Below are 23,902 nucleotides of genomic sequence, written 5' to 3' on the forward strand. Positions count from 1 at the left end.
ACATGTTTTATACTATTTACACGTAGAAATATTACACAACCAAAATATTTAAAACATCGTATTCCAACTTTTGTTACAATTAAAATTACAAATAATCAAATAGCAATGTCACTGCGATGTGCACAAATAAATATTTAAAAAAAACTTACTGTGGTTGTGTATTTAAAGAAGTTCATGTTTAATAATCTCGATGATTTAATTAATTTTATGAGGGTTTCATTGTATGAAATAAAACATTTATGCTCCTGCTTAACCCTGGGGTAAGCTATTACGAAGAATTATGTACTCAGGAGTACTGGAAGTTCCAGTTAAATATAGTTGTATTCAAATAATGTGAATATTTCTAAAGAAGTACTAATATATCTCACAAAACTAGTGACATCTAAATGCTTAGTCTTCACAAACTGATCGATTTAAGGTCAGTATTTTCATTACCTGAAATTCCGACGTTGTCAGTATGAAAATGTATCTTTTATTTTGACATCTCTAACATTATCATAGATTTAGTACTTAATTTAATATGTTGAAAACGCCTATTTGCCAACAATTGTTTGAATAGCTTGCCAGTATTAGCTGCGCATATTACGCACGGTAAAACAAAAGAAATCCAAAAGTGATATAAAAAGTTAACTTTTCTGTGGCTTTGAAACCAAATAAATAAAATGTTTATGCAATTACTTCATGCTTGTAAGCACACACATATTTTAACTAAACACACTCTTTTAATACTAACATTTATTTCAAAATAACTTTACCATCGACAGTGCAAGCCCTTACAAATTTTTTTACTTGTCTATATTTCTATATAACTATTGTACAGCAGGACTGTAAGTTTTTTTTGCAGGAAATCAACTAAAATATTGCCAGACTAGTTAACAAATTATATTTCAATCTTATGATATTACATAATTCATGCTGAACGAACAACATAAGAACACATAAATTTGTTCGTTACCGAGGTTAAATGTTACTGCACGTTCTGCATCAATGACACACGAAACTACAGTAAACTCGTGGAATAACATCATGTCAGTGTTAAGAAGACTGCTAGTATCCGCTCTACCACTCTGGTTCTGGGGTAGAGCGCCTGCCTTGTGACTTGTAGGACCCGGATTGGCGCCCCGGCTCCTCCAAGGCGGATTGCCCAGACAAAATGGTGGCATTTTTCTGGTATGAATACAATCCCTTGCAACAAGTCAGACTACCAAAGAAACGGTGGTTGGAACAGAAAAAAACCTTCCAGGTGGCTTCCAAATGGGGAGCCCGTTTCTTTTCTTGGGCTCCCCATGCGGTGGCCATTCCGGGGGTTTCTCCGGGGGAACGGAGTTTTGCAAAAATATTTTTGACGTGACAACGTCTAATAAATCGATGAACGCCGGCTGCACGCACGAAAAATTGTCCCGTTACTCACATTGTCCCGTTACGTCGTGTCCCGTTACGCTCATTGTACGCTCGCGCCGCATCTATCTCTCTTCCACTCGATTGGAACAACCATCGATTTGACTTTTTCGAGGCACATTAAACTTGAAACTCTCCCATTCGTTTCCTACTTTTCCTATCATCGTCCTATCCTTAACAGAATAACACAGATTGGAAGAAGTTAAATAGCAAACATGTATAAAAGTTATAGTTAAAATAATCTCTTCGTTAAAGTAATAAACATATTTGAATTAATGAGTGCAAATAAAAGTAAATTTATCAATTAAATTGTAGATTTCATTTCACTCCTTCTTTGTATTCATACAAAATATTGATTATTCAATAAAAATGATTAAATTTTATTCATAAAAGTATGCAATCATTTCATCAATGTTTTATTATGACGTTGTCACGTTAAACTATCGTCCGTAAACCGACTTAACAAATAACCAATTTTTTTTGTAGTGTTTTAGTTTTTAGTTACTGTAGCATGTTATAAATAAATCTCAAACAAACATTTAAAACATTAAAAAAAATTGGCTTTTGTACAAAAATATTTTAATTAAGTGTGCATCAGTCAGTGAGTGGTTGTGTGTTCAACCATTTATCGGGAAATATTTTCTTGAAGTATTATTGACGGTTAAATTCTAGTCAGAAACCTTTTTTTTTTGTAGTATTTTAGCAGTTTTTGACAAAAAAATATTTTTATGCACATGAATTTTATTACTAAAAATATTATTTCTGTAAAACCACATAGTTTTCAATCAGGAATATCGTCTTTAACACACGCTTTTTTTTATATGTGTGTGTGTGTGTACCAGTATAAATCCAGATGTAAATAAAATATTCTATTAATTTCAACATGAGCAAAGCCTTTGATAAACGTTTCTGAATTACAATAGAATTTATTGTTTAGCCTTTTGTAAAAAGAACTAATTGAATTCATCATAATTATCACATAGTAAGTAATGACATTAAACGCGGTGTCCTCTTTTAAGACCTTCGAGTTATATTGGATGCCAAGCTTTTTTTCCACCAACATGTAGCAATTATGAGCAACACATAAAGATCTTTATGTCTTATTAAATTTATAACTTTCTCTGCATAAACTAATTGTAATTAGAATATAATTGAAAGTATGCAGAAAAAAGTCCTTAAATTAATATGTCTTATTAAATTTATAACTTTCTCTGCATCAACTAATTGTAATTACAATAGAATTGAAAGTATGGAGAAAAAAGTCCTTAAATTAATATTCAAAAATTTCAGGCATTAAAATTATTTTGAATGCGCTACATTCCTATATAAACTTTTTGCATTTTCTATTTATTAGACGTTCAATTAGTGATGCACTTTTTCTTATATAAATTTTATTATCATTTTTGTTGGTTCAGACATAATATCTCGGTTTGGAATAAGAATTCCAACTTGCCATTGCAGAATTAGTGACCCTTTTTAACCATTGCTAACTATAAAATATGTAAAAAATTATAACTCTTTTTGAATAATCTAGAAACATTCATTGGTAAAAAAATTTAAGCAAAACGTCATTTTAAACTTTTGTAATCTATATATTTATTTATTATTTTTAAAAGGCAACATTTTTGTTTCTGTTTAAGATTTTTGTGAAAACCAAAGTAACAAATTAATGAACATGTACGTTTTCAATCTTTATCTATCTGTGTGTTGTGTTGTTTCGTGTTTTTTCGCAAAGTTATTGATATGTGTATTTCTTGTGTTAATGTGTTATTTTATGTGTTATAATTCGTTTATAGGTGCAGTAAGGAACAATAAACTGAATTTCAATTTGATCTGACAGTTTTAATGAAGCAGAATAATATGCTTCGCATAGAAATATTTTTTAATTTCCTAATATAAAAAATACTTAAATTTTAGCAGAGTTTATTTTTAAAAGATTGCATGCCTGTGCAAAGCCCACCAACATTCTATGTACGAGCCTATGTCTTCTCTAGAGCGTCTGTGCTGCTTGGCCTGTGCCTTCTATACTACACGAAAATAATTTCCTCGCATTTTAGCATCTTAAAAGTATATTTTGTAGACTTTAAATAATAAATAATATGGATATTAAAAACCTTAATATATATATTTTTTTTGTGTTCTATCACCCAAATAATGAAGACAGTACATAAGAAAACCCTTCAATATTTGCGTTGGATTTGCACTCATTAAATAATGATCTACAATTATTTTACTTATTCTAGTGTGGAAAAATGTAAATTCTATGAAGCTAGTTACATTACGATTTTACGAGTAAGGCCGTTTTCCTCATTCCGTAGAATGTATAAGAAATTTTGGCCGAATTCCCCTTTGTCCTTTAAGTTATGGCAGTTTTCCATTATGGTACTTTTCCGTCGCCTCCGACAAAACCAGGAGGAAAAGGGCCATAATTGAAAACTTCAATTTTCTTTTTTACAAATCGTCGTAATAAGAATACAGTGCTGCTCCCTATAACACATTTTTGGAAACATTTGTTTCTACTAGTGCGCGATCTATGCGGTGATTTGTGATTGCAAATATGACAGTCAGAAGTGTTATCTGTATGCTTTAAAGTTAACCTGAGAAACAGCTAGAGGGTTAACAGCGCTACCTACCGAGTTTTCTATACACTACTTCGAGAGCAATGTTGCTGTACTCATTCCATGGAGTGTATAAGAAAATATGTCAGAATTCCGTCTCCTTATGGCAGTTTTCCGTTATAGTACTTTTCGCCAGGCGGAATACAATCATTATGGTAATTTTCCAGTATGGCAGTCTTCCGCGACCCCTTTTAAAGTTTTAGGTAGCAAAAGGCGGCTAATATTTTTTACATCTAGGGTAAGATGACATAACAACCATTGGCTTAAGATGACATAGTATGTTATCTTATCCTGAAGTTCTTTATATGAAAGAATACTTAAATCCTGTTTTATTTTCTTTCCAGAATGGCCGGCAACGATCAACTATCGTGGTCAAAGGAAGATATGGCGAAGTCCATTGAAAGCGTCAAAGAGAACAAGATGGCGTGGCTTAAGGCCTCTAAAACATTCCACGTGCCGCAGGCCATACTTCGTCGTCACTTAGTGAATATTCCTGTAAATCTTGGTCATTTGAAGCCTACCTTTGAATTATTTATGCAATTGTTAGTGAAGCTTTTGCTTCATTTTGAACAGGGATTCTTTGGGTTTAACACCACTGATGTCAAATATGAATTTGCAAAAAAAAAAAAAGCACGATTGTCTAATAGATTTGACAAAGGTAAACAAATGGCAAGTTGGGATTTGCTATAAGGGTTTAGGGAGCACAACCCCTCCATTTTGTTAAGGGCTCCTGAAACCACTTCCGCATCAAAGAAAAGAGCTTTTAATAAGCCTCAAGTTATGCAGTTCTTTGAGCTCTTAGAGAAATTGGTGACCGATAGTGATATCCCACCATCAAAAATTTATAATATGGATGAATCTGGCCTCTGCACCATCCAAAAACCACCAAAAATACTTTCACAGAAGAAGAAAAATTAATTTGGTCCATGGACAAGTGCCGAACGCGGCCAGCATGTCTCTGGCACTGTTTGTGCCAATGCTGCAGAGAATTTCATTCCACCTGCATTATTATTCCAAGACAGAACTATGATGCACCTCCAGGAACATTGCAGCTAACGGTTGCATGGTTGGTGACTTATTTGTCAATTGGATGAAACATTTCCTCAGTTCCACTGGCTGCAACCCTGTAAACAAATTTATTCTGATCCTCGATAGCCACAGTAGCCACAAAAACCTAGGAGCAATGGACTTTACTAAGACCAGTAGAGTCATATTCCTGTGTCTGCCCCCACATTACACCCATAGGATGCAGCCATTTGACGTATCATTTTTTGGACCACTCGATGCATATTAAAACCGAGAAATGAGCACCTGGCTAAAAACGTACCCTGGTATAACTGTAGGGCTTCACCGAATCGCCGGTATTTTCGGGAGAGCATACGGAAGTGCAGCCTCGGTCGGAAATATGACAAGTGGCTTGAAAAAACTATAATTTATCTGTTGAATGTAAATGTTTTTTTTTTTCTGGATCATTTGTTTCTGCCCAGCTAAGTAACAGAAAATATTGAGATCAAGACGGAAGACGGACGATGTGATGAGGAAAATGACGAAGAGCTTCCTGGATTATCATCTGGTTTCATATAACATTTTCAAGATGACCTTCCACCAGCTGAGCCATTCCAGTCTAATCGTAAAGATGCTGCTGGACCTTCTTCGTTGAACACAACACAGCATACGATGAATCCTGAAACAGTCAATTCAGTTCAATGTGATTGCCAAGTCATGGCTAGATCGTTTACCACCCCGGAGGTGCTAAATGAGATTTCGCCATTTCCGAAATCAGTGTCTACGGTGCAAGCAGGAAATACGAAGAGGAGAATGACTAGCTCTTAGTTTTCCACATGCACTCCTTTTATGGACGAATTTAAAGCCCAAGTCAAAAATAAAAAAGGGAAGGAAAATCGCAAGATCTCGTAAGCAGGTGAAGCGTACTATCCTTCAGGATGACTCAGATGCCGAACCTGAGGAAGACTTTACTTAGGACGCTGATGATGTTGATGAATCCGATGCTACATGTCTTACTTTATTTGAACGAATTATACAGCAAATCGAATCCAGGAGAGCATTCGGTATGTTGCCAATTATGTAAGCGGTGGTGCCACACTCTATGTGCTTGCATTGCAGCAAGCATTAAGCTGTTCAAATGTGAATTGTGCACCGATTACTAGGTATGCCAACTTAGACTGACATGTGTCATCTTACCCATATAGACATGAAGGTTAATTTTTTATTTAAAATTTTTTCATGTTCTAGTCTGTCAAGATTTTTTTTTTGCTTCATAAATAAATCTCTTAAAATTATAACTTTAGGTTTATTTTCATCACCTTGGAATTTTGAATTTTCAAAATTGTCCCTCCAAATGAAATGTATGTCATCTTAAGCACAATTCCCATATTTATTTTAATTGTGGAGTTTTAAAAGTTGTGCATTAACTAATAGGGAGGAGACCCAGCAAAATTATTTTCCCCAGGAGCCTTGTGGCTCTGAACACTGCCGATAAATCACCATCCTTCCGAAACGAGAACACCACCAGTCATCCCCTTTCTTCACAACAGACAGTAGGCATGAGCGACACGTAAGATGGAGAATAAATGTGACCTGATATAATGGCATGTAGATAAATGACTAAAATAAAAACTATTTCAGATAAATAGTAAAAATATATTATTCTTTAACTGTGCATGTTTTGACATGATTTTTCTCAGGAAAATTTGACCTAATCTGTTATTGTTTATTTTTATAATTTATGTTTCAGTAAACTAAAACCCACGTATGAAAGTGGAAATTTTTTTAATTAAATAATATTAATTATGATTGTTTTCAGTAAATAAAAAGGTATATTATAGTAATAGTTTTAACAACCTAAAAATTATTATTAATTCTCTCTGTTATAATGTTAAAGTTATTATTGAACATGACGTCGCCAGGCTGTCCCTCCCTCGCTGATTTATGCCCGGCTACCCAGCTGCTCTAGGTAGAGAAGGGTTCGGCCACATTGGCCCGGGAGGAACCAGCTCGAATACGTATTTATTCCAAGCCTGTGTTAGCAGAATGTCTGTTTTATTCGCACAGAGACTCTTTACATGGGGCTGGCCCGGCTCCGCCTGCGACAGTCTGAAGCTTTGCGCGGCCATGCGAGTATTGTTCACCTACTCCACCACTGACACACTGTCTTGCACAAACTATATACAACACTGAAAATCTAACTCTAGACCCATATATGTACAAAGAGAGATGACTAGAGACCTGCAAAATTCGCTGTTTCGATGGCCTTCAGGATAGACTGCACATACCCCTGTACACTCTGGCAAATAACGCAAGTTCATTGGCTGCCGACTTGTAAGTCGTCTCAGCTGGTTTGTCTGTGATTCGATCCTTCTTTGGTTGAGGGTTTATAACTGGTTGAGATTCGTCCAGATGAACAGTAAGCCAACAGCAAAATTATATAAGAGGTATATGTTGTTGAATTCTAGCCTATCACCGAATGAATCCGCGAATTTTTCAGGTCTCTAGAGATGACTGTTCCTTGGTAAAGCGTGCTGTCCTATCATTGGCCTCTCCCCGTGCTAACGTGCCGGTAATTCGCAGTCTATCCTGTCGCTGTCCGCGAGCCGCGATAGGCCCGTGCCTGCTGCTTGACCTATTGATAGAGACATGCAAAATTCGCGGATTCATTTCGCGATAGGCTAGCATCAAAATAACTATACCTTCGTACCGCTTCTGCGATTGGCCCACATTTTATCCGGGGAACTGTGAGCCAATGGGAAACACTAAACCAAGAAAGTGCCGAATTACGGACAGCCTAGTTGAGACGTCTCACTCGTCAGTAGCCAATGAACAGGTGTCATTTCCGCGAGTATTTAAAGGACTGTGGAGTCTATCCTAGAGGTCAATGAATCCGCGAATTTTGCAGGTCTCTACCTATTGAGCTAACGACGCTGCCCGACCGAGCTCGCTCCCAGACCAGGGCACTGTCCCCAGTAGTCTGGAAAGCCGTTGCCGCTCCCCACGTCACAACGCCGGCATCCACGTGCGCGCTGCCCACCTCTGCGTCCTGCGTGGCACGTCTGTCCGCCGTGAAGGCCTGTCGGCGACTGCCGCTCAGGGGTGTCCACAAAGAAAAAATATCTCGTACCAACTTAGGCGAGAAAAAAGTACTAGATTAGAAAAAAGTACTAAATTATAATTTGTTATGGTTTTTAACAATTTAGTTAAGTTATTATGACATTGCAATGCTCGAACTTAAATATCACACCACACACACATACATTCCATAGTTTTTTTTAAAATAATTACGCTTAATAATAAAACATATTGGAGTTACAATAATATTATTATATTAAAGAAAAATGTACTAGATCTGTACAAGACCACCAAACAAGTTATAAAAGTACTAACTGTGGAGACCCTGCTGCCGCTCCGCACTCCGCGCGCGACTAACTCTCTCCCCCCTCCCTCGCGACCCGCGCCGCCCTGACGGTTCGCAGGCGGGAGACCGTGACGCGGTCGCCCAGTGAACAATCATTAACACAAACCCTTCAATATTAATAAAAACACTATAAAAAGGAATTAACAAAGACTATTTACAGAACTATAACAATTATTAATTAACACGATTATTTACACAACCTCCGAGTCTTCTCAAAGGAAATTCCTCTTCGGCCGTTGGCCCCCCCTGACGCGCCAGTCTTCTCCCCCCTGCCCTAGCCGCATTGCACTGCACAATATGGTGCACTCGCGACACAGGGCAGGAGAAGGCGTTGGCGTGGCATAACGGGCTGCGGAAGCTAGGTTGACACTTGGGTCGACGTCAAACAAAACTACTGTTTTTTTTTTTTCTCTCGCTCGAGATAAAACTATATAGGTGCAAGAGTGACATAAGAACACATTAATATTTATTTTCTGCATGCTGTTTTGAGAATATTTCAGAGAACATTTTTATCGGCATGCTCTCCAGCAACAATTACGACCATGCCAGCTTAAAATACATTTTTATTCATTATTTCAACTAAACTCTTACCTCTCATGAGGCCTGAAACCCGGTCCCTAACCTGCTACCAGTAATCGCCCCTACCTGCGGAACCCACTCACCAACCATCTACAGTGGTCAAAACCGCAACACTCCCAACCTTGAAAACAGTCGTTAGGCTGACACAATTTGTTTCAAACTTTGCATTAATAGTAATTTAAAACTATTATTAAAGGGGCTTAAGCAATGATATAAATTAACTATGTTTTAATTAAGGCAAGAGTGCCATATATAATGTACATATAAGGTTTTTCTATTTACCATTTTTGGCATGTTTTGGCACAAGGTGACACTATCTTGTCCCTAGTGCTATTTATTACCTTCTGACAGTCTTCATTCAACTGCAGCCCAATGCGAACACTCTATTCGGTGGAGAGCCTACAACTTTTATTCCCAGCACCTTCTTTGTGGTAATTATAATTCAATGCACCCAAACCATTCATTACTTCCTACTTACCCATCCACGAGTCGTTTTGCGGTACATGGCCTATCCCGAGCATCATAAATTTTATTTCGCCACATGACCAGTTTATGAAGTTCTCAATTCTTGAAACTGGCCGACTCGAGTGAACAGTGTATTTTTATTTAATTAGTCGCGCATATTTTTGATGGTATCAACAAAGTCCTCAAGAAACGTAACATAGATTCATAGCTCTGATATCAGAGCCAGATCCACTGTTAAGTTACACACTTGTGGGATTGGCCACCTCCAATCGGATCTCTATAAATATTGTCATTAGAACCAGAAATTTGAGTAATTTGTGGTGTATTTTCAGGAGTGACAGTGTCATTTGTTGGCACAAGCCACATTAATGTAAGGGCAAACAAACTATGTGTTAGTAAAACTACATGTCATTCTACGTGTCTTCTACAGTCATTTATCAGTTGTAATTAGTAAGAATCTAGAATCAGCACAATATACTGTATACAGACTGTGTATCTCCACTGAGTTAGATTCTTGGCCTTCGAGACTAGTGACATGCTGAGGCCATTGACCCACGAATACAGCATTTGGTTAGACTCCGAGCTAGCCTGGTGACTTCTGGAGTAATTCCAGAACCAGTAACTTCACTAGGCCCACCCCGGATTTTTCATGCCCAATCTGGAGGTGATGGAAAATATTGCCCAACGTTGGGAAAAATTTTGGGAAAATCCATCAACGTTTCAATAATATAACAAGAAACAGGAAAAAGTGTAATAAAACTGCCATTTTGTTAGCACATAGGGATTAGGGCCAGACGGAATGGCGACAAGCGAGCCATGGACAAAGGGTCCCCCCTACCCTCAGAGACATTCCAGGTAGATGACACACTCGGCAAAAACCCCAACCGCCCACTTCCACCCGCATAAACATTCAGCAGTCTCTCTTCCCCCTTACTCGCAAAAAACTTCCACCCTCCCTTTTCCTCCCTTTGTCTTCGCCCTTTACCCTCTCCCTAATCACTGTGACAATGAGCCTCAGCGACACTCAGCGAAATACTGCGGTTTCAGCGAGAAGCTTTTCTAATCCTGTGTGTGCTCGTGATTTAGATGCAGCGGCCATGCTTGGCCCTGCCCCCTCTACACCACACTAGTTTTGAAGATGCTGCCACTACTAATGACAGCGATGTGTCTGTAATGTTACCTGCTGCGGAACATTACTTGTTGACATGGGTCTTACAGGGGCGTAACACATGCACATGCATGCCTCAACCGAATCCCATGCCATGTAAAACTGAAACGGCCACTCACTAGTGGGAAGTGAATTGGGACAGCATCTGGCAGGGAAAACTAACTACAAGACTTTTAACACCGCTTCAGTAAACAACAACCCCACCAACCACGGCACAAGCAACTCGGAATGCATGATACCTACCGAGAGGAAGCCTACCATGTGTCCATACTGAATGCGCAACCATGCCACGAAGCAATAACATGCATGGGAGCTTGCCACAATGACAGCTGGCAACAGCTGTGACTTCACGAATCATGTAGAGTAAATTAACATTGCCGAAGTTCGGCAGAGTACATCATGAAAATCCCATGCATGTACTTGCAGCAGCGCAAAGTGCGTCTGATACAGCATGGAATACCAGCTGACGAATGGATGGAGCTTACCACTGAACAACTACAAGGCACAGCCCAGAGCTGGTGGAGCCTCTGGCGGCTGTTCGGCATGATCTGGGAAGAGTTCAAAAAAACTTTTCACACACTGCTTCAACACAGGACCTTCCCTGGTGTAGTGCACATAACAATTCTATGGAAACACAGAGCGATGTTGCGAATGAGTCGAGCACTTCATCGCCTACAAATTCCAGGTGTTCCGGCAAATCTACAAATCTACCCCGCACTGAGCTGACCATATGCTGCTCACCATCACGAACTACAGTAGTTCCTGCTCTTCTGTCATGCGACATCTGTAGAGGACATGAAGCAAGCCATAAGTACAGAACGAAACCTACAGAAAGTAAAGCAGCAAAATCTATTGGCAGGGGAACGAAGAAGCAACAGCCCATGCAGCCATCGAAAATGGCCAGCTCTGCAGGCACAACAGCAACAACAGAAGCAAAAATGGACCGGGCCGATCGAAGATGTGGCTCACCAGCACATAGCCGACCAGGCCCCCAAGCAGAAACAGGCAGGATCACTATGCATCCGCTGGCCACTATTGTATCGATAAGGCTGCCCAAAGAGCACATATCACAGGCAAAGCGAAAGTCCACAGACACCAGCTGCCAACCTAACAATGCAACAACAACCATCACCAATGCTGGTAAATGGCCCACAGGGAGCGTTGAGCTAGGTACGCAGACCTCCGCACCAACTGATAAACATGTGCGGACAGAAAATATCCTGCTACTAATCCTGGGACAGCTGGTTAGGCCTCAAGAACACCTGCTTTTCATACTAGTGGAGGTAAATGGCCAACCAGCTACAGCTTTAGTCGACATGGGGTGTGCCCTGTGTTCATCCACCCTGCCCTTGTACCAACTAGAGCGGTCCACCTAAACCGCGACGAGCTGTGCCTAACCACAATACCCACGCCGGCCTTATGGTGGGTAATGCTGATGTTAAGTTAAGACTGAGGGATATAATTACTAATTTTGGTAGTGACTCACTTGCACAAAGAGCTTGTATTGGGACAACCATGGTTGGCAGAGTTTGACCCTATTTTTGAAATGCGATCTGCCCAAATCCAATTTGGACCTACCGAACGCTTCACTGTGTATGTCATAGAACAAGTATCTACTCCAACTGGCAAAGTGTTAACCATATACAACCTCCATCACAATGTCCCCACAGTGTTTCAAAGCGGTGTAAACAAAGCTCTTCAGGAGAAACAAAACATTTTTGAGTTAGCCGACCCCTTAAGGCACACGATAGAAGCCAAAATGCCCAAAACCACATTGCCACCACTAGTAATCAGCATATTCACAAGCTTCCACGAGACTACAGGTTATGCTAGCAGAGCATAATCCACTAACAAGTGTCGGAAATGTTGCAGGATGAGGGTGATCGAACCCTCTAACAGCCCTACAATGCATGTGTAGTAGTTGCTTCCAAGAAGGATGGATCCCTACTGTTCAGCAAGGACTTTTGTCACCATTAGTTCTGCCCCCCCTCAGATAAGTATCAATGCAGCCATACTTTGACTAGGTACAGCCTGCATGTTTAGCACACTAAATTTGAAAATCAGCTATTGGCCAGTGCCCATACAACTGTGTCCAATGTACTGGACAGAGGTGGTTCCAGTTCCATGCCATGCCCTTTGAATAAAAGTGTGCACTAGCCATGTTTCAGGCCATGAAGACCAGAGGCCTGTTGTAGGGCAGTTTGCAATTGCATACTTAGATGATGAGTATCATCATTTTATCGGAAAAATGGGAGGAACACTATCAACATTTATCATTGGTGTTGGAGAAATTATCCACCCACCATCAGATATCTAATCCACAAAAATGTCACATCGGAATGAAAAAGAAAGCTTTTCTTTGACATATCATTAGCTTGGAGGGGAACAGCCAGGTATATTTGCGAAAAATTGCAGAAGCGGAAGTGCCGCACACCTGTTAACAGCTCCAGCGGTTTATAGACATTGTAAACTGGCTACACAGCAATGTACTGGATTTATCACATGCAATTGCCCTGCTCACTATCTCACTGCCACAGCATTCACGATACTAGTTGTGACGATCGTGTGGTGATCACCTCAATTGTTTCGTGTCTCAAGGTTGATCCGTCTGGTGTGGGAAGTGTGTAGATTAATTTTTGGAGCGCACCTTGTCTCGCGCAGCCCTGTTAGCTGAGCTGACTGCCGCGCAGTGAGCCACGTGATATGGTGTGATTTCTTCTCGTAGTTTTCCTGTCGGTCGTTAGATCGCTCTCCATGTTTTGGTGCGCGCCTGATTTTCCTTGACGCGGCCAGCTGCGGGAGAGTGATTGTCTACGAGAGAGGTAGTGAGCAAGCGCTTTGCTTTGGCTCGGGACTTGATGGCCACGAACTTCTGTCCCGAGACCACAAAAATGGTGCATTTTTCGTTCGAAGTCATGTAAACTCGGCACTATCATGATTAGCTTTCTCCCTCTCTCTCGCTCTCTTTCTAACCTCTTCGCACAGTGCAAGTCACAGAACAAGGAGGGAGATATAGAAGTGCGACTCTTACCGTGAAAACTAAAACCATGTTTTGCGCGACATGTGATACTGTCTGTTGGGTGGGTCCATAACTACTTACAAAAAACGTGGGATAGAGGTTCTAATACAAAGTTTTAGGTTAAAATAAGTATTATATTGACACAGGTTAATAATATTAATTTATCTACTTGATGACTAAATGTTTGGTAAAAGTGATTACAACTGTGCGAAAAACACTTAATGCTGTTTTGTAATAAAAACGTAATGTTAGGTATATTATATAAACGAGTAGGAGATGCTAAATTTCTTGATTTCCGCACCATAAAATATGTAGCTATCAAAAAAGGGTGAATTAATTTTCACTGTTTTTTTTTGCGTAATAATAGCTTATGCATTAATTTTCACAATCAATGTAGCTATGTTAGCAATATATAATGAAAGCTACTATCTAACGGGTGCGCCCATACTACTTCAAAAAACTTGTTCTCAATCTCAGCAATTGGAGTTTCTCCCCCATGGTGCATGTGGCGCAGGACTTTCAAACCCTTGCTTTCGAACAACGAACAAATGTAGTTAACAATTAAACTCCAACTTTACATTTTGCAGAAACTATGTACTGAGTTATTTATAAAAATATAGCTTAGACAAACAGACGTGATATGTATAAAAGGCTTTTGAAAATATGTAGCTATATGGCAATTACAAATTAATTTTAGAACTAGGTTTTTATAAACAAACTCAACAATATCTGCAGTAATACACATTTATAGAGATAGTGATTATCGTGGGAAAAACTTCTGTTGGCCATGTGTATATTTAATTTATGTCTACACGATTTCTTTATTTTTTAAAGAAAATCGTTCCGCACTTTGATGGGCCAACGATAATTAAGTTGTTATGGTACAGCATGTTCAGTATTCAACTAGATATAGTTATGAGTGCTAAAAATGCCATTAGATTGATAAGTTTCATTTTTGAAAACTATTTAGGTTTGATAAACTATCGGGATAAATCACCATCGTTATAAATCAAATTCCATTGTTAAATCTTATCGTTCTGCAACAATTTTCATAACATTTTATAAAACATAGAAATTTTACACCGTAATTTTTCTCATGATTTGTATACCCACATTGAAAAAACTTCTTCTTTGTGTAACTTTTGCCAGCTACACAAACAAACAAAAAATCCTTGTTCATTATTACTTGAATACTTTTTCTAGATATAAATATTGTTATTTACATAAAATAACAAAAAAAATATTTTTCATTACATATTACTTTTCTATTTCTTCTAGATGTAACTATTATCAACTACACAAACTAGAAAAAATTCTTGTACATGATTAGGTACTCGTCTACTTTAGTAGCAAACGTACAGGAATATTTGTTGTTCACTAGAACTTTGCCTTGTTTTTGTTGAAGTTGTTTTCTTGCGAAATTTTTTGATAGAAAATAGCTTCCTTTAAAGTTCAAATTTTGCTGTTTTTGGAGTTGGATCTGACTGGTGTCTTAATGTTGACTTAATTTTACAAGCCTGAATTGTTGTTAGTATCGGATTAAGCTGATTGTCTATTATTTAAAAATCCTCATCAGATTCTGCACTGTCAAGCCAAGCTCCAGGGGAAAGTGTTACTGTTTCAATGATCGGTGTAAGACTAATTGTTGTTGACAGAAATGTTGAGTGCAGTACCTAATTAAATTTATAGTGTAGACATTAGTAATAAATAAAACTGTACTAATTAATTAAGCTATCCCTTACGAACCCAATAGTTCTCCCCACAAAAATCGTTACATTATTTTTTACTAAATCGATAATCTCAGTGTGATTGAGTTCGGTGTTATAATCGATAACAAAGCATTATGGACTTTGACAGAAAAATAGATTATGCATGCCATATTCATATATTTACTGATAGCCATTCTGGGTATAGAAGGATTTCAGAACAACTTTCATTGGCCAGTAAGGTTTGATGGCGGTTGAAATCGGAAAATATTCACTGTTGAACAAAAGAAAAGCAGCTACCAATTGGCGACATCTTCATATACGTACTTTCCAACATAACATTCCGTCCTTTTCTGAACAAAGAATACTATATTTTATATTGCATAAAGTTACCTGCTATACAGAATTGAAAATTTATATGAATGTAATGTTATTTCAGAACATGTTCATAACCTCTTGAAACTTTAGCACTACAGTACAATAGTGCAAATTATTAATTTCCACTCGCATAGGCTATATCATTGCTATGTTTTACTACACGAACAATAAAACTCTGAATAGTAAACAAAAAAACCCGAATTTTCACCATTCGCCTTTGCAGGAAAAGCAAATGTTACACTTCATTCATTTTATTTCTTTTCTCTCATCTCTTTACTGAGAATGTCTGTCCTGTCTAGTTTCAGAAATTTCAAGCCCTGTTCCTATTGATTCACAACTAGGAAATTTGTAATTTGCATTTTGCATTTTGTAAGCTTTCAAATGGAATGTACTGCAGTTTGGTAGGTATGAGGCATGTCTAAAATAAATATGGAAATATCACTAAAAAAAATTTAATTTAAATAATCACTCTTTCTCTCAAGGAAATCTTATATACTAGCTTAGGCTAAACAGCTTATAATCATAATTTTGTTAGTTCTTAACACATAATATAAAACACACTGTTGTGAGAACTAAACATACCTAATATTCAATAATGCATTCGGCAGTTATTCCAGCTTCAACTAACTCAGTGGTTCGGAATTTTTAAATTTTTTAAGTTTACAAAATGCAGAACCAAATTAAAAATATTGATATATGTTGTCGCCCAAATCGGGTCACATGAATATACTGTACACAAAAAATAACAACTGGAACATGGCTTCAGCAAAAGATAGCCCCAAGCAGGAGTCAGAAATTGTGTCCAAGTCATTTACTAGCCAGCAGGTTCAATCACGAATCACTTTTCGGTAACTGCAGATTCCTTACCAGGATAATTCGAAAACAGCAACTATCAAAAATATATATTAACTACTTACCAATGTCACTGATGTTATCCACAATATTTATCCACCAATGGCTTCGAAATATATTAATCGAATTTCACAATAAAAATTAATGTTAAATACTAGCAGAACTGATAAGAGATTCCCATATCAAATCATAATGTATGTGAGTCATATAGATAAACACAAATAAATATTTACAATAATAATTCCCAGTAAAACTCTGAACAGTTTCCTTTCAAAGACACGGATTTCAATAGAACATAATGTTATGTGTATATAAATCGGAAAATATTTGCTAAGCTAAAGAGTAATTTCTGTGAACTGTATAAATTATGAGCATTGTAGCATTATTCAACACACAAAGGGCAGTTATTCTCATTAGTTACAGCTAATAGTGTTTTTCCCTAGCCTAGGCCCTTAAAGATAAGTGGTATGGTTGTGTAATTCTGTTTTAGGTTACACATTAAACGGCCAGACATTGCTGGAGTTCTCCCATTCTAACGACATCGATGGCGGCGCCGGGGCGGAAATGAAGATCAAAATGGCAACCCTGTGGGTCCAGGTTAACTTCCGGTCCAGTCTTCCTTGGCACTTCCGCCGCAGCTTGCCGGACCGCAACCTCACACTCTGGGTGTTCAGAATAAACCGACAGCTTCCTGCTAACGCTACCCGCTTACATGATAAGGTACGTCTATTCTTTTCTCTCCACTAACATTTGAAATATGGTTCGGAAATTGTAGCCATCTATGTTAATAACTAGTAGAAGGGCTTTGTTGGCACATAATAAAGTAAATATGGGCAGATAAGCATTATGTTGTGTTTGATCATTAAGAGTCAAAGTATAGCTGCTACATGATTTTAAATTAATTTTTACACTTGCCTAGCATTCGTCAACAAAATCTCAAACGATAAGAGAGCACATTTCAAATAAACAAATACAAAACCACAAAAATACTAGCTGCATTTAAAATAAATAGAGATTAATAGAGTAAATCATAGTCTACCAAAATAAAACAAAGGAAGGTTACTGAAATAGCTAAAATAGCAATTTTGATAAAATAACTACAACCAAATTCTCAAGTATTTTTGAGCTGTGCAATGAATAATCTTGTTTGCAATGTGACGAAAACTGTATGTAAACTGAACTGAAGGCACGCGTGTGGTTGTTTACTCACTTAAAATAAAATGTTAGGTTACAAAAGAATGGAATGAAACGACTTTTTTCCACGAAATTTATGAATTAGTTAATTTTTCTTTTTATTTATTAATATTTGAAGACTAGTTTACTGTAAAATCCGAATCAACAAAACTGTCCTTGGAACGTACAGGTCCTCAGAGCAAAAAGGTCGGATTACGCATTTAAACTTGTTCTTCGCAGCTGAGCGGGCAGGAAGGCTAAAGTAGAGTTTGGAATCGGACATAGCACGAAGTTGTGGTAGGTTAACTTCATAAACTAATTATTAAATAGACAGCATACGTGTTCTGCGCTATAAACAATTTGTGGTCCCCAGCATTGAATGGTTGTTTCATAAAGGAACCTTTAAAATCGTGTGCCATGGCGAACACAGTTTGTTGGGGTTATAAAATTTGGTATCGCAGTTTCACTCTAGTATGTGTTTGATATTCGTGACTTGTACTTTATGATATATACTACGTTAAATTACTTCATATTAAATATTTTTAACAATCCATTATTTATTAGAACATCATTTATAAACAAATTCACATGTCAGTTGGCATTCCATGAGCCAATGTTGCAACAATATGCAGAATACAGGAATCGGTCTATTTCATCATTTTTATATGGTGTGCTCCGTGACACGTTTTCATGGGCAGCAAGCTCATTACCCTGGAAGATGTGGAATTACAACCAGGGTAGAGTCGGATAGTGCGTTGTGACTGCTAGAGGGTGGCTAAGAGCTGCTAGGTAAGTAACAACACGGGGTGCTTTATGGTGACAAAGCAAATTATACATTAGCAGAGATGATTTCTCTTCACTTACTGAGTGATGGAAATTTTGGCTTCTTTGGCTGAACGAGCATACCCCTGGCTTCGGGCTCATGAAGTTTGTTTAATACCACAGAGGCGGTTATTTTTATCAAATAAGTAGATGCTACTCTCATTGTAACCATGTATCTGCGCAGCATTCGGAATTTGCTCATACGATGACTTACAAAATTTTCATCATTTTTGCAGATATGAGCACCATCTCATTTCCATGTCGATAGAGATGTGGTGCTAGCAGGTAGCCGAGCGTAACTATTCTGATAAATAAACACAATTATAAGTAAGTCAGTTTCATGGACAAGCACTTAAGTACCAAAAGACTTTCACTCACTTTGGAAGTGGACAGGCATGAAACCTGCCACTAACAACATCGCATCTAAGACGGAACCGACGTGGATCTCAGCTCGGAGCTTGTCTTCAGGCTTGGAGGCAGCGGCAACGGGCGGCAGTGTCCGCAGGCAGGAACAGAAGCAAGTGCGCTCGTCGGCTGGAATGCTGGTATATATGCCCTGCAATGATAGAGGGGGAAGCCTGGTTTAAGCAGACTTTGGGTGTCAGCCAGTCATGAGGTTGTGCCCAGAACAAAGAAGCTTAGCAACAGTGAGATGAAATGTGGAATGATGTTGTGTCCACAGGACGTGCTCACGGATAATTGGGAGTGGCCGGAAGTGGTACAGTGATAATTACACAGCAGAACATCGAACTGGTAGTGATTGCTAGTATGCTGGTACAGTAAGCAGATAGAGAAAAATATGGCAAGAACTTAATCTCGTAGTCTTCCTAATCCAGTATACATTTTAGAGCCATCATAAACCCTCAGAAAACTGATGCCTATCTTGGGGTTTTCCATAGAAAAAGTTCACAAAGTTTATATATGGGTTGCATGTTCATGTTTACAGCAATACAGACAGTCATTGTCAATATAAACTCTTAATGAGTACCTACCGCATGATTAGTGATTAGGTTCCAAAAAATTGATTTTCGATTAAAGAAAGATTCTTAGCATATTTTAATCAATAAGTTGAGTCTTCAATGAGTGTACCCACTGAGGCTTCATACTTACCACAAGGATCGTGGGTTTTACCCCAATTACTAGCATGACTGCTTTACAAGCAGCGAGTCATAACCCAAGTGATTTTGAGCTTAACATAATTTCAAGAGAACTGTCATATGAAACCTCTGTGCATAACTGTGTGACAAAAAATCTTACTGAAGCCATTTTGAGCATGTATCATACAGAAATATCTAATGCTTGCATCTATTAGTTTCGATCTTTGATTTTACTTTATGATGACCCGGTTTCTTATTAATGGCATTACCTATATGGTTTTCCCCATCATTTCTCCTGTTTACCCTAAATATTTCTTGACTCACGCTTTTATATACTTAAACTCGAGCACATTTGCGTCCATTTTTTTCAGTTGGAATTAAGTTTAATATATGCTATGGGTAGTAAGAATCGAATCATATATACATACATCATCAAAGATTTAAATTAGTTTTTCATAAAAACATCTTAGATACTTCTTTATATCTAGTGGACAAAATATATCATTGGAGACATAGATGCACACGCAAACACTTTTCAAGGAATCATCAGAATTAGTTTGGAGTGATTTATGGCCACTTTCACCACCGACTCACTCGAGCAATGATCAGATGATCCTAGATCCAACTCAATTCTTGGTTCGATCGAGGTTCCACAGGAAATGTGTTTCTCCAACAGAACTTCTTAGTTCTTGATCTCGGATTCATTAGTCTCGTTTCAAATGTTATGTTGAAGTGTAAATATGAAACATTCATTCTTATTTGACCATTATGCGTGATGTAATGGAAAATAATTTTTGCAACAGAATTTCCGAACACTTCATTTAATAATTACATGGCCATTGTTTAGTGATAGTTACTCTATTTCTCTTTTGTATTTTTTATAAAGTGAATTTCAGTTTCATAAAAACTTGCTAAATCAATTAACTGGACTTTATAAAGCTTTTGTGTTCTAAGTAAAACCAAACTATAATAAGTATATTAATTTATTAATTAATACTATTTTCTGTTGGTGTCATCATCAAAGACATAAATTTTTATTTAGTTATTTTATATTCTTTTTTTGCCTATAAACACAAAGAAATGTGAAGTTCTTAAGACAATCTTTTTTACACTGTGTAGATGAAATTAAACAATTTACTAAGTATTTATTTAAAATACAATCCTTGCAATTTTAAGATACGCGATGCAGTTCCTTTTTATAGTAAATAGTTTTGAATTTTCAGTGTCTCCAAAATAAATAATGCAGTCGTCTTAATGTAAAATACATTAATAACTGTTAACATCTATACTAATTCGTCGCAGGCCCTTAGTTTGTTGAGCCATAAAATGAAATAATAAATTTGTACTGCAATCTATGGCAAATTATTTTAAAAATCCAATTTGACATTGCATAAATGTAATTTTCATCAGTTACTGAGTGTTTGTATATTTATTTTTTGCTAGACTTGTGTATTTCGCAGTTAATCGGAAAACTGCCAAAAAATTTTTAGTGTATATATATAAACACACTCCGAAAGTTCACATGACCGGTTGTGTTTGTGTTTATAGACGAGTGGGAAACGTAGATTGTTCTTGAAATGTATGATCATTATTCATTATTAATAAAAACAGTACCAATAATATCCAAACTGGAAATAACTGTCAAGTGGTCGGTATCGAATGTAGGGTGATTTGAAGTAAACGACTGTAGTATAAGATGTTATTGCTACCAAATACAGCAAGTAGAGTGTTGCAGGAGTAGTGCACATGTTACAGGAGTTTGCCGAGAGCACCGAGATGTCAGCTTCGCTGCCGACGAAGCTCTCGACCCTGGGCTGGCAGAAGTTCGACTTGACGGCGACCGTGCGTCAGTGGTACGAGTCGCGGTCCTCGCTCAAGGAACGCCTTCGTCTGCTCGTCGACTGTTCTGGCTGTAACGAGCACGTGGAGGCCAAGTTGTTCCCGAAGCTGCCGCCCCTCGGCTCGATGTCATCCACAGCCCATCACTTTGGCAGAGGCCGGCCCAACTCGTCCCCTCAACTGAACTACTCCTCTGAGACGCAGCCTCCGTTCCTCGTGATCCACACGGACCCCAGCGTCACCAAGCGGGTGCGCAGAAGAGCACTGGACTGTGTGGGCAGTGAGCCCACTCAATGCTGCAAACAGAGGCTCTTCATCAGCTTCAAGAAGCTCGGCTGGGAAGACTGGATCATCGCGCCTCACGGCTACCACGCCAACTACTGTCGAGGTGACTGTGGCGGCATGCACCGGACGCCCGACACCTTCCTCAACTACTACACGCACGTCATAGAAGAGTTTCGCAAAATGAACCCTCTGTCGGGCATGCAGCCGTGTTGCGCACCCCTCAAGTTTTCGTCTATGTCCTTGGTTTATTTTGGGCCCGACAGTAACATTATAAAAAGAGATCTTCCTAAAATGGTAGTTGACGAATGTGGTTGTCCTTAAAACCCATGTTGGGATCTAAATCCCACAAGATTAAATGCAACATGCATGTGTACTGAGTGCTTGCAACCTTGTTATTTTTGTCCAAACAAAATATAAACTTTAATATTTAGGGGAAGAAACATTTGAAGAAATGAACTATTCATACTAGAAGGTATGCTGCCTTGCTCGTTAATTTTTGGTGGATTATTTAATGATTACACATGAAGACATCAACTGAACTTCATTTTATGAGAAAAACACATGTATCACTGCATTTTATAACATAGGCCTACAGTGTAATTGTTTGTGGGCAGGTTCCGAACACTCATAAATGAGGTGAAAGTGATCCTCAGGTAACTGCTCGAAAAGAACTCTCATTCATTACCAATACTGAATACAATGGTGAACACAATCAAATATTGTAAGTTATTTTTCTGCAACAGCTTATGTAGGTATATTAAAACACTGCAGTACACTCAGATGATAATATTACATTAATATGCTTTCTTTATAAACAAGCTTTTAACGATTACTTGTTTTCGTTATTATCCTGATCTGTAATTTTTTAATTGAAAGTCTAAAAAATTAATTTTTTCTGAACTTTATAAATAAATATATGCAACAAAAGAAAAGAGAATTCAATTTGAAGCTTGAATCTTTAACATCGAAGGGAAAACATATGAATTTTTTAAGTGCTAGTCCTACACAGCATAGACGAGTTTTTTCCACCCATTTTACGAGATGTAGAAGCTATAAATTTGTAATAAATAATAACAAATTTGTTATAAAAATGGACTGAAGCATTTAGATAGCGTGCACTTTTAAAACCTTGTTATTTCATTTATTTATTTAACTGCTACTTGGTAAAAGGAAGTGAAAAATGATAAATGAAAATCACACAAACTAAATTTAAAAAAAACTGTGTTCGCTTCAGTACAGTAAATTTATGTATTCTGCTCTGTTATACAAAAGTGTAAACATGCCTAGTGTTTGGGTCATTTTGTTTATTATGGTACAATATGCTCAATGGCTACACTAGTATTATTTGGAGACTTCGGGCCTAATGTTGTTTTAATATAACTATGGCTTGATGACTTGTTGGCTTGCCAATCGTAAGGATTCGGCCATTTTCGGGTGTGTTCACTACTCCTTGAATATGATCGGTTCCTCGGCGGACATCTTGGATGACACCACATCCGCCATCTTGGAATCCGCCATTTTCAACATCTGTAATTATTTAGCTTTTAAAAATCAGCTATTAATTTAAGGATATTTTTTCTGTCATTGGTTCGGTCTTTACTCTATGAAAAAAGGCATTTTCAGGTAAAGAAAAAAAATATTATTCAATAAATTATAGAGAAAAATCCTAAAAACTGCTCAAAATTTATCATTCACCAGCCGTCAGTAAGCTACTAATGCCATATTGGCCACCATCTTGGAAAATCGTATTTATTAACCTAGAAATTCTGGAAAAATTACTAAATTCGTCAAAAAAATCAGTTGTTAAAGGAGTGATTGATTCAATTGATATCCACCCTTGGTTCGATCCTTGTTTGATGCAATAATAGAAAATTAAATTTAAATTACAAAAAAAAGGACAGGTTCGAGAAATAAAACAACAAAAATAACAAATAAAAAGTTTATTACAGAAATTCTAAACGTACAGAAAACCGAGCAAATTACAAGCATTTATAGATGTATACAGTCTTCTTAGACCTCGAAGCTAGTCCATTACATGCTTTGACATGAATTTTCAGAGCATTTCCACATGACA

General features: G+C 37.7%; 1 protein-coding gene across 1 annotated transcript in view; it reads left to right on the forward strand.

The window, feature by feature from the left end:
* The window catches only part of LOC134528810 (inhibin beta chain), a 41,881-nt gene extending 19,223 nt beyond the window's left edge, over nucleotides 1-22,658 (forward strand). Inside the window, exons 2-3 of the mRNA XM_063362472.1 lie at nucleotides 17,103-17,332; nucleotides 21,460-22,658. Of these exons, the coding sequence (XP_063218542.1) occupies nucleotides 17,177-17,332; nucleotides 21,460-22,149 (846 nt within the window). The 5' untranslated portion in view covers nucleotides 17,103-17,176 and the 3' untranslated portion in view covers nucleotides 22,150-22,658. The remainder of the gene's footprint in view (nucleotides 1-17,102; nucleotides 17,333-21,459) is intronic.
* The last annotated feature ends 1,244 nt before the right edge of the window (nucleotides 22,659-23,902 follow it).

Source organism: Bacillus rossius, chromosome 2 (assembly GCF_032445375.1).
Source record: "Bacillus rossius redtenbacheri isolate Brsri chromosome 2, Brsri_v3, whole genome shotgun sequence".
In the NCBI taxonomy this organism is placed as follows: domain Eukaryota; kingdom Metazoa; phylum Arthropoda; class Insecta; order Phasmatodea; family Bacillidae; genus Bacillus; species Bacillus rossius.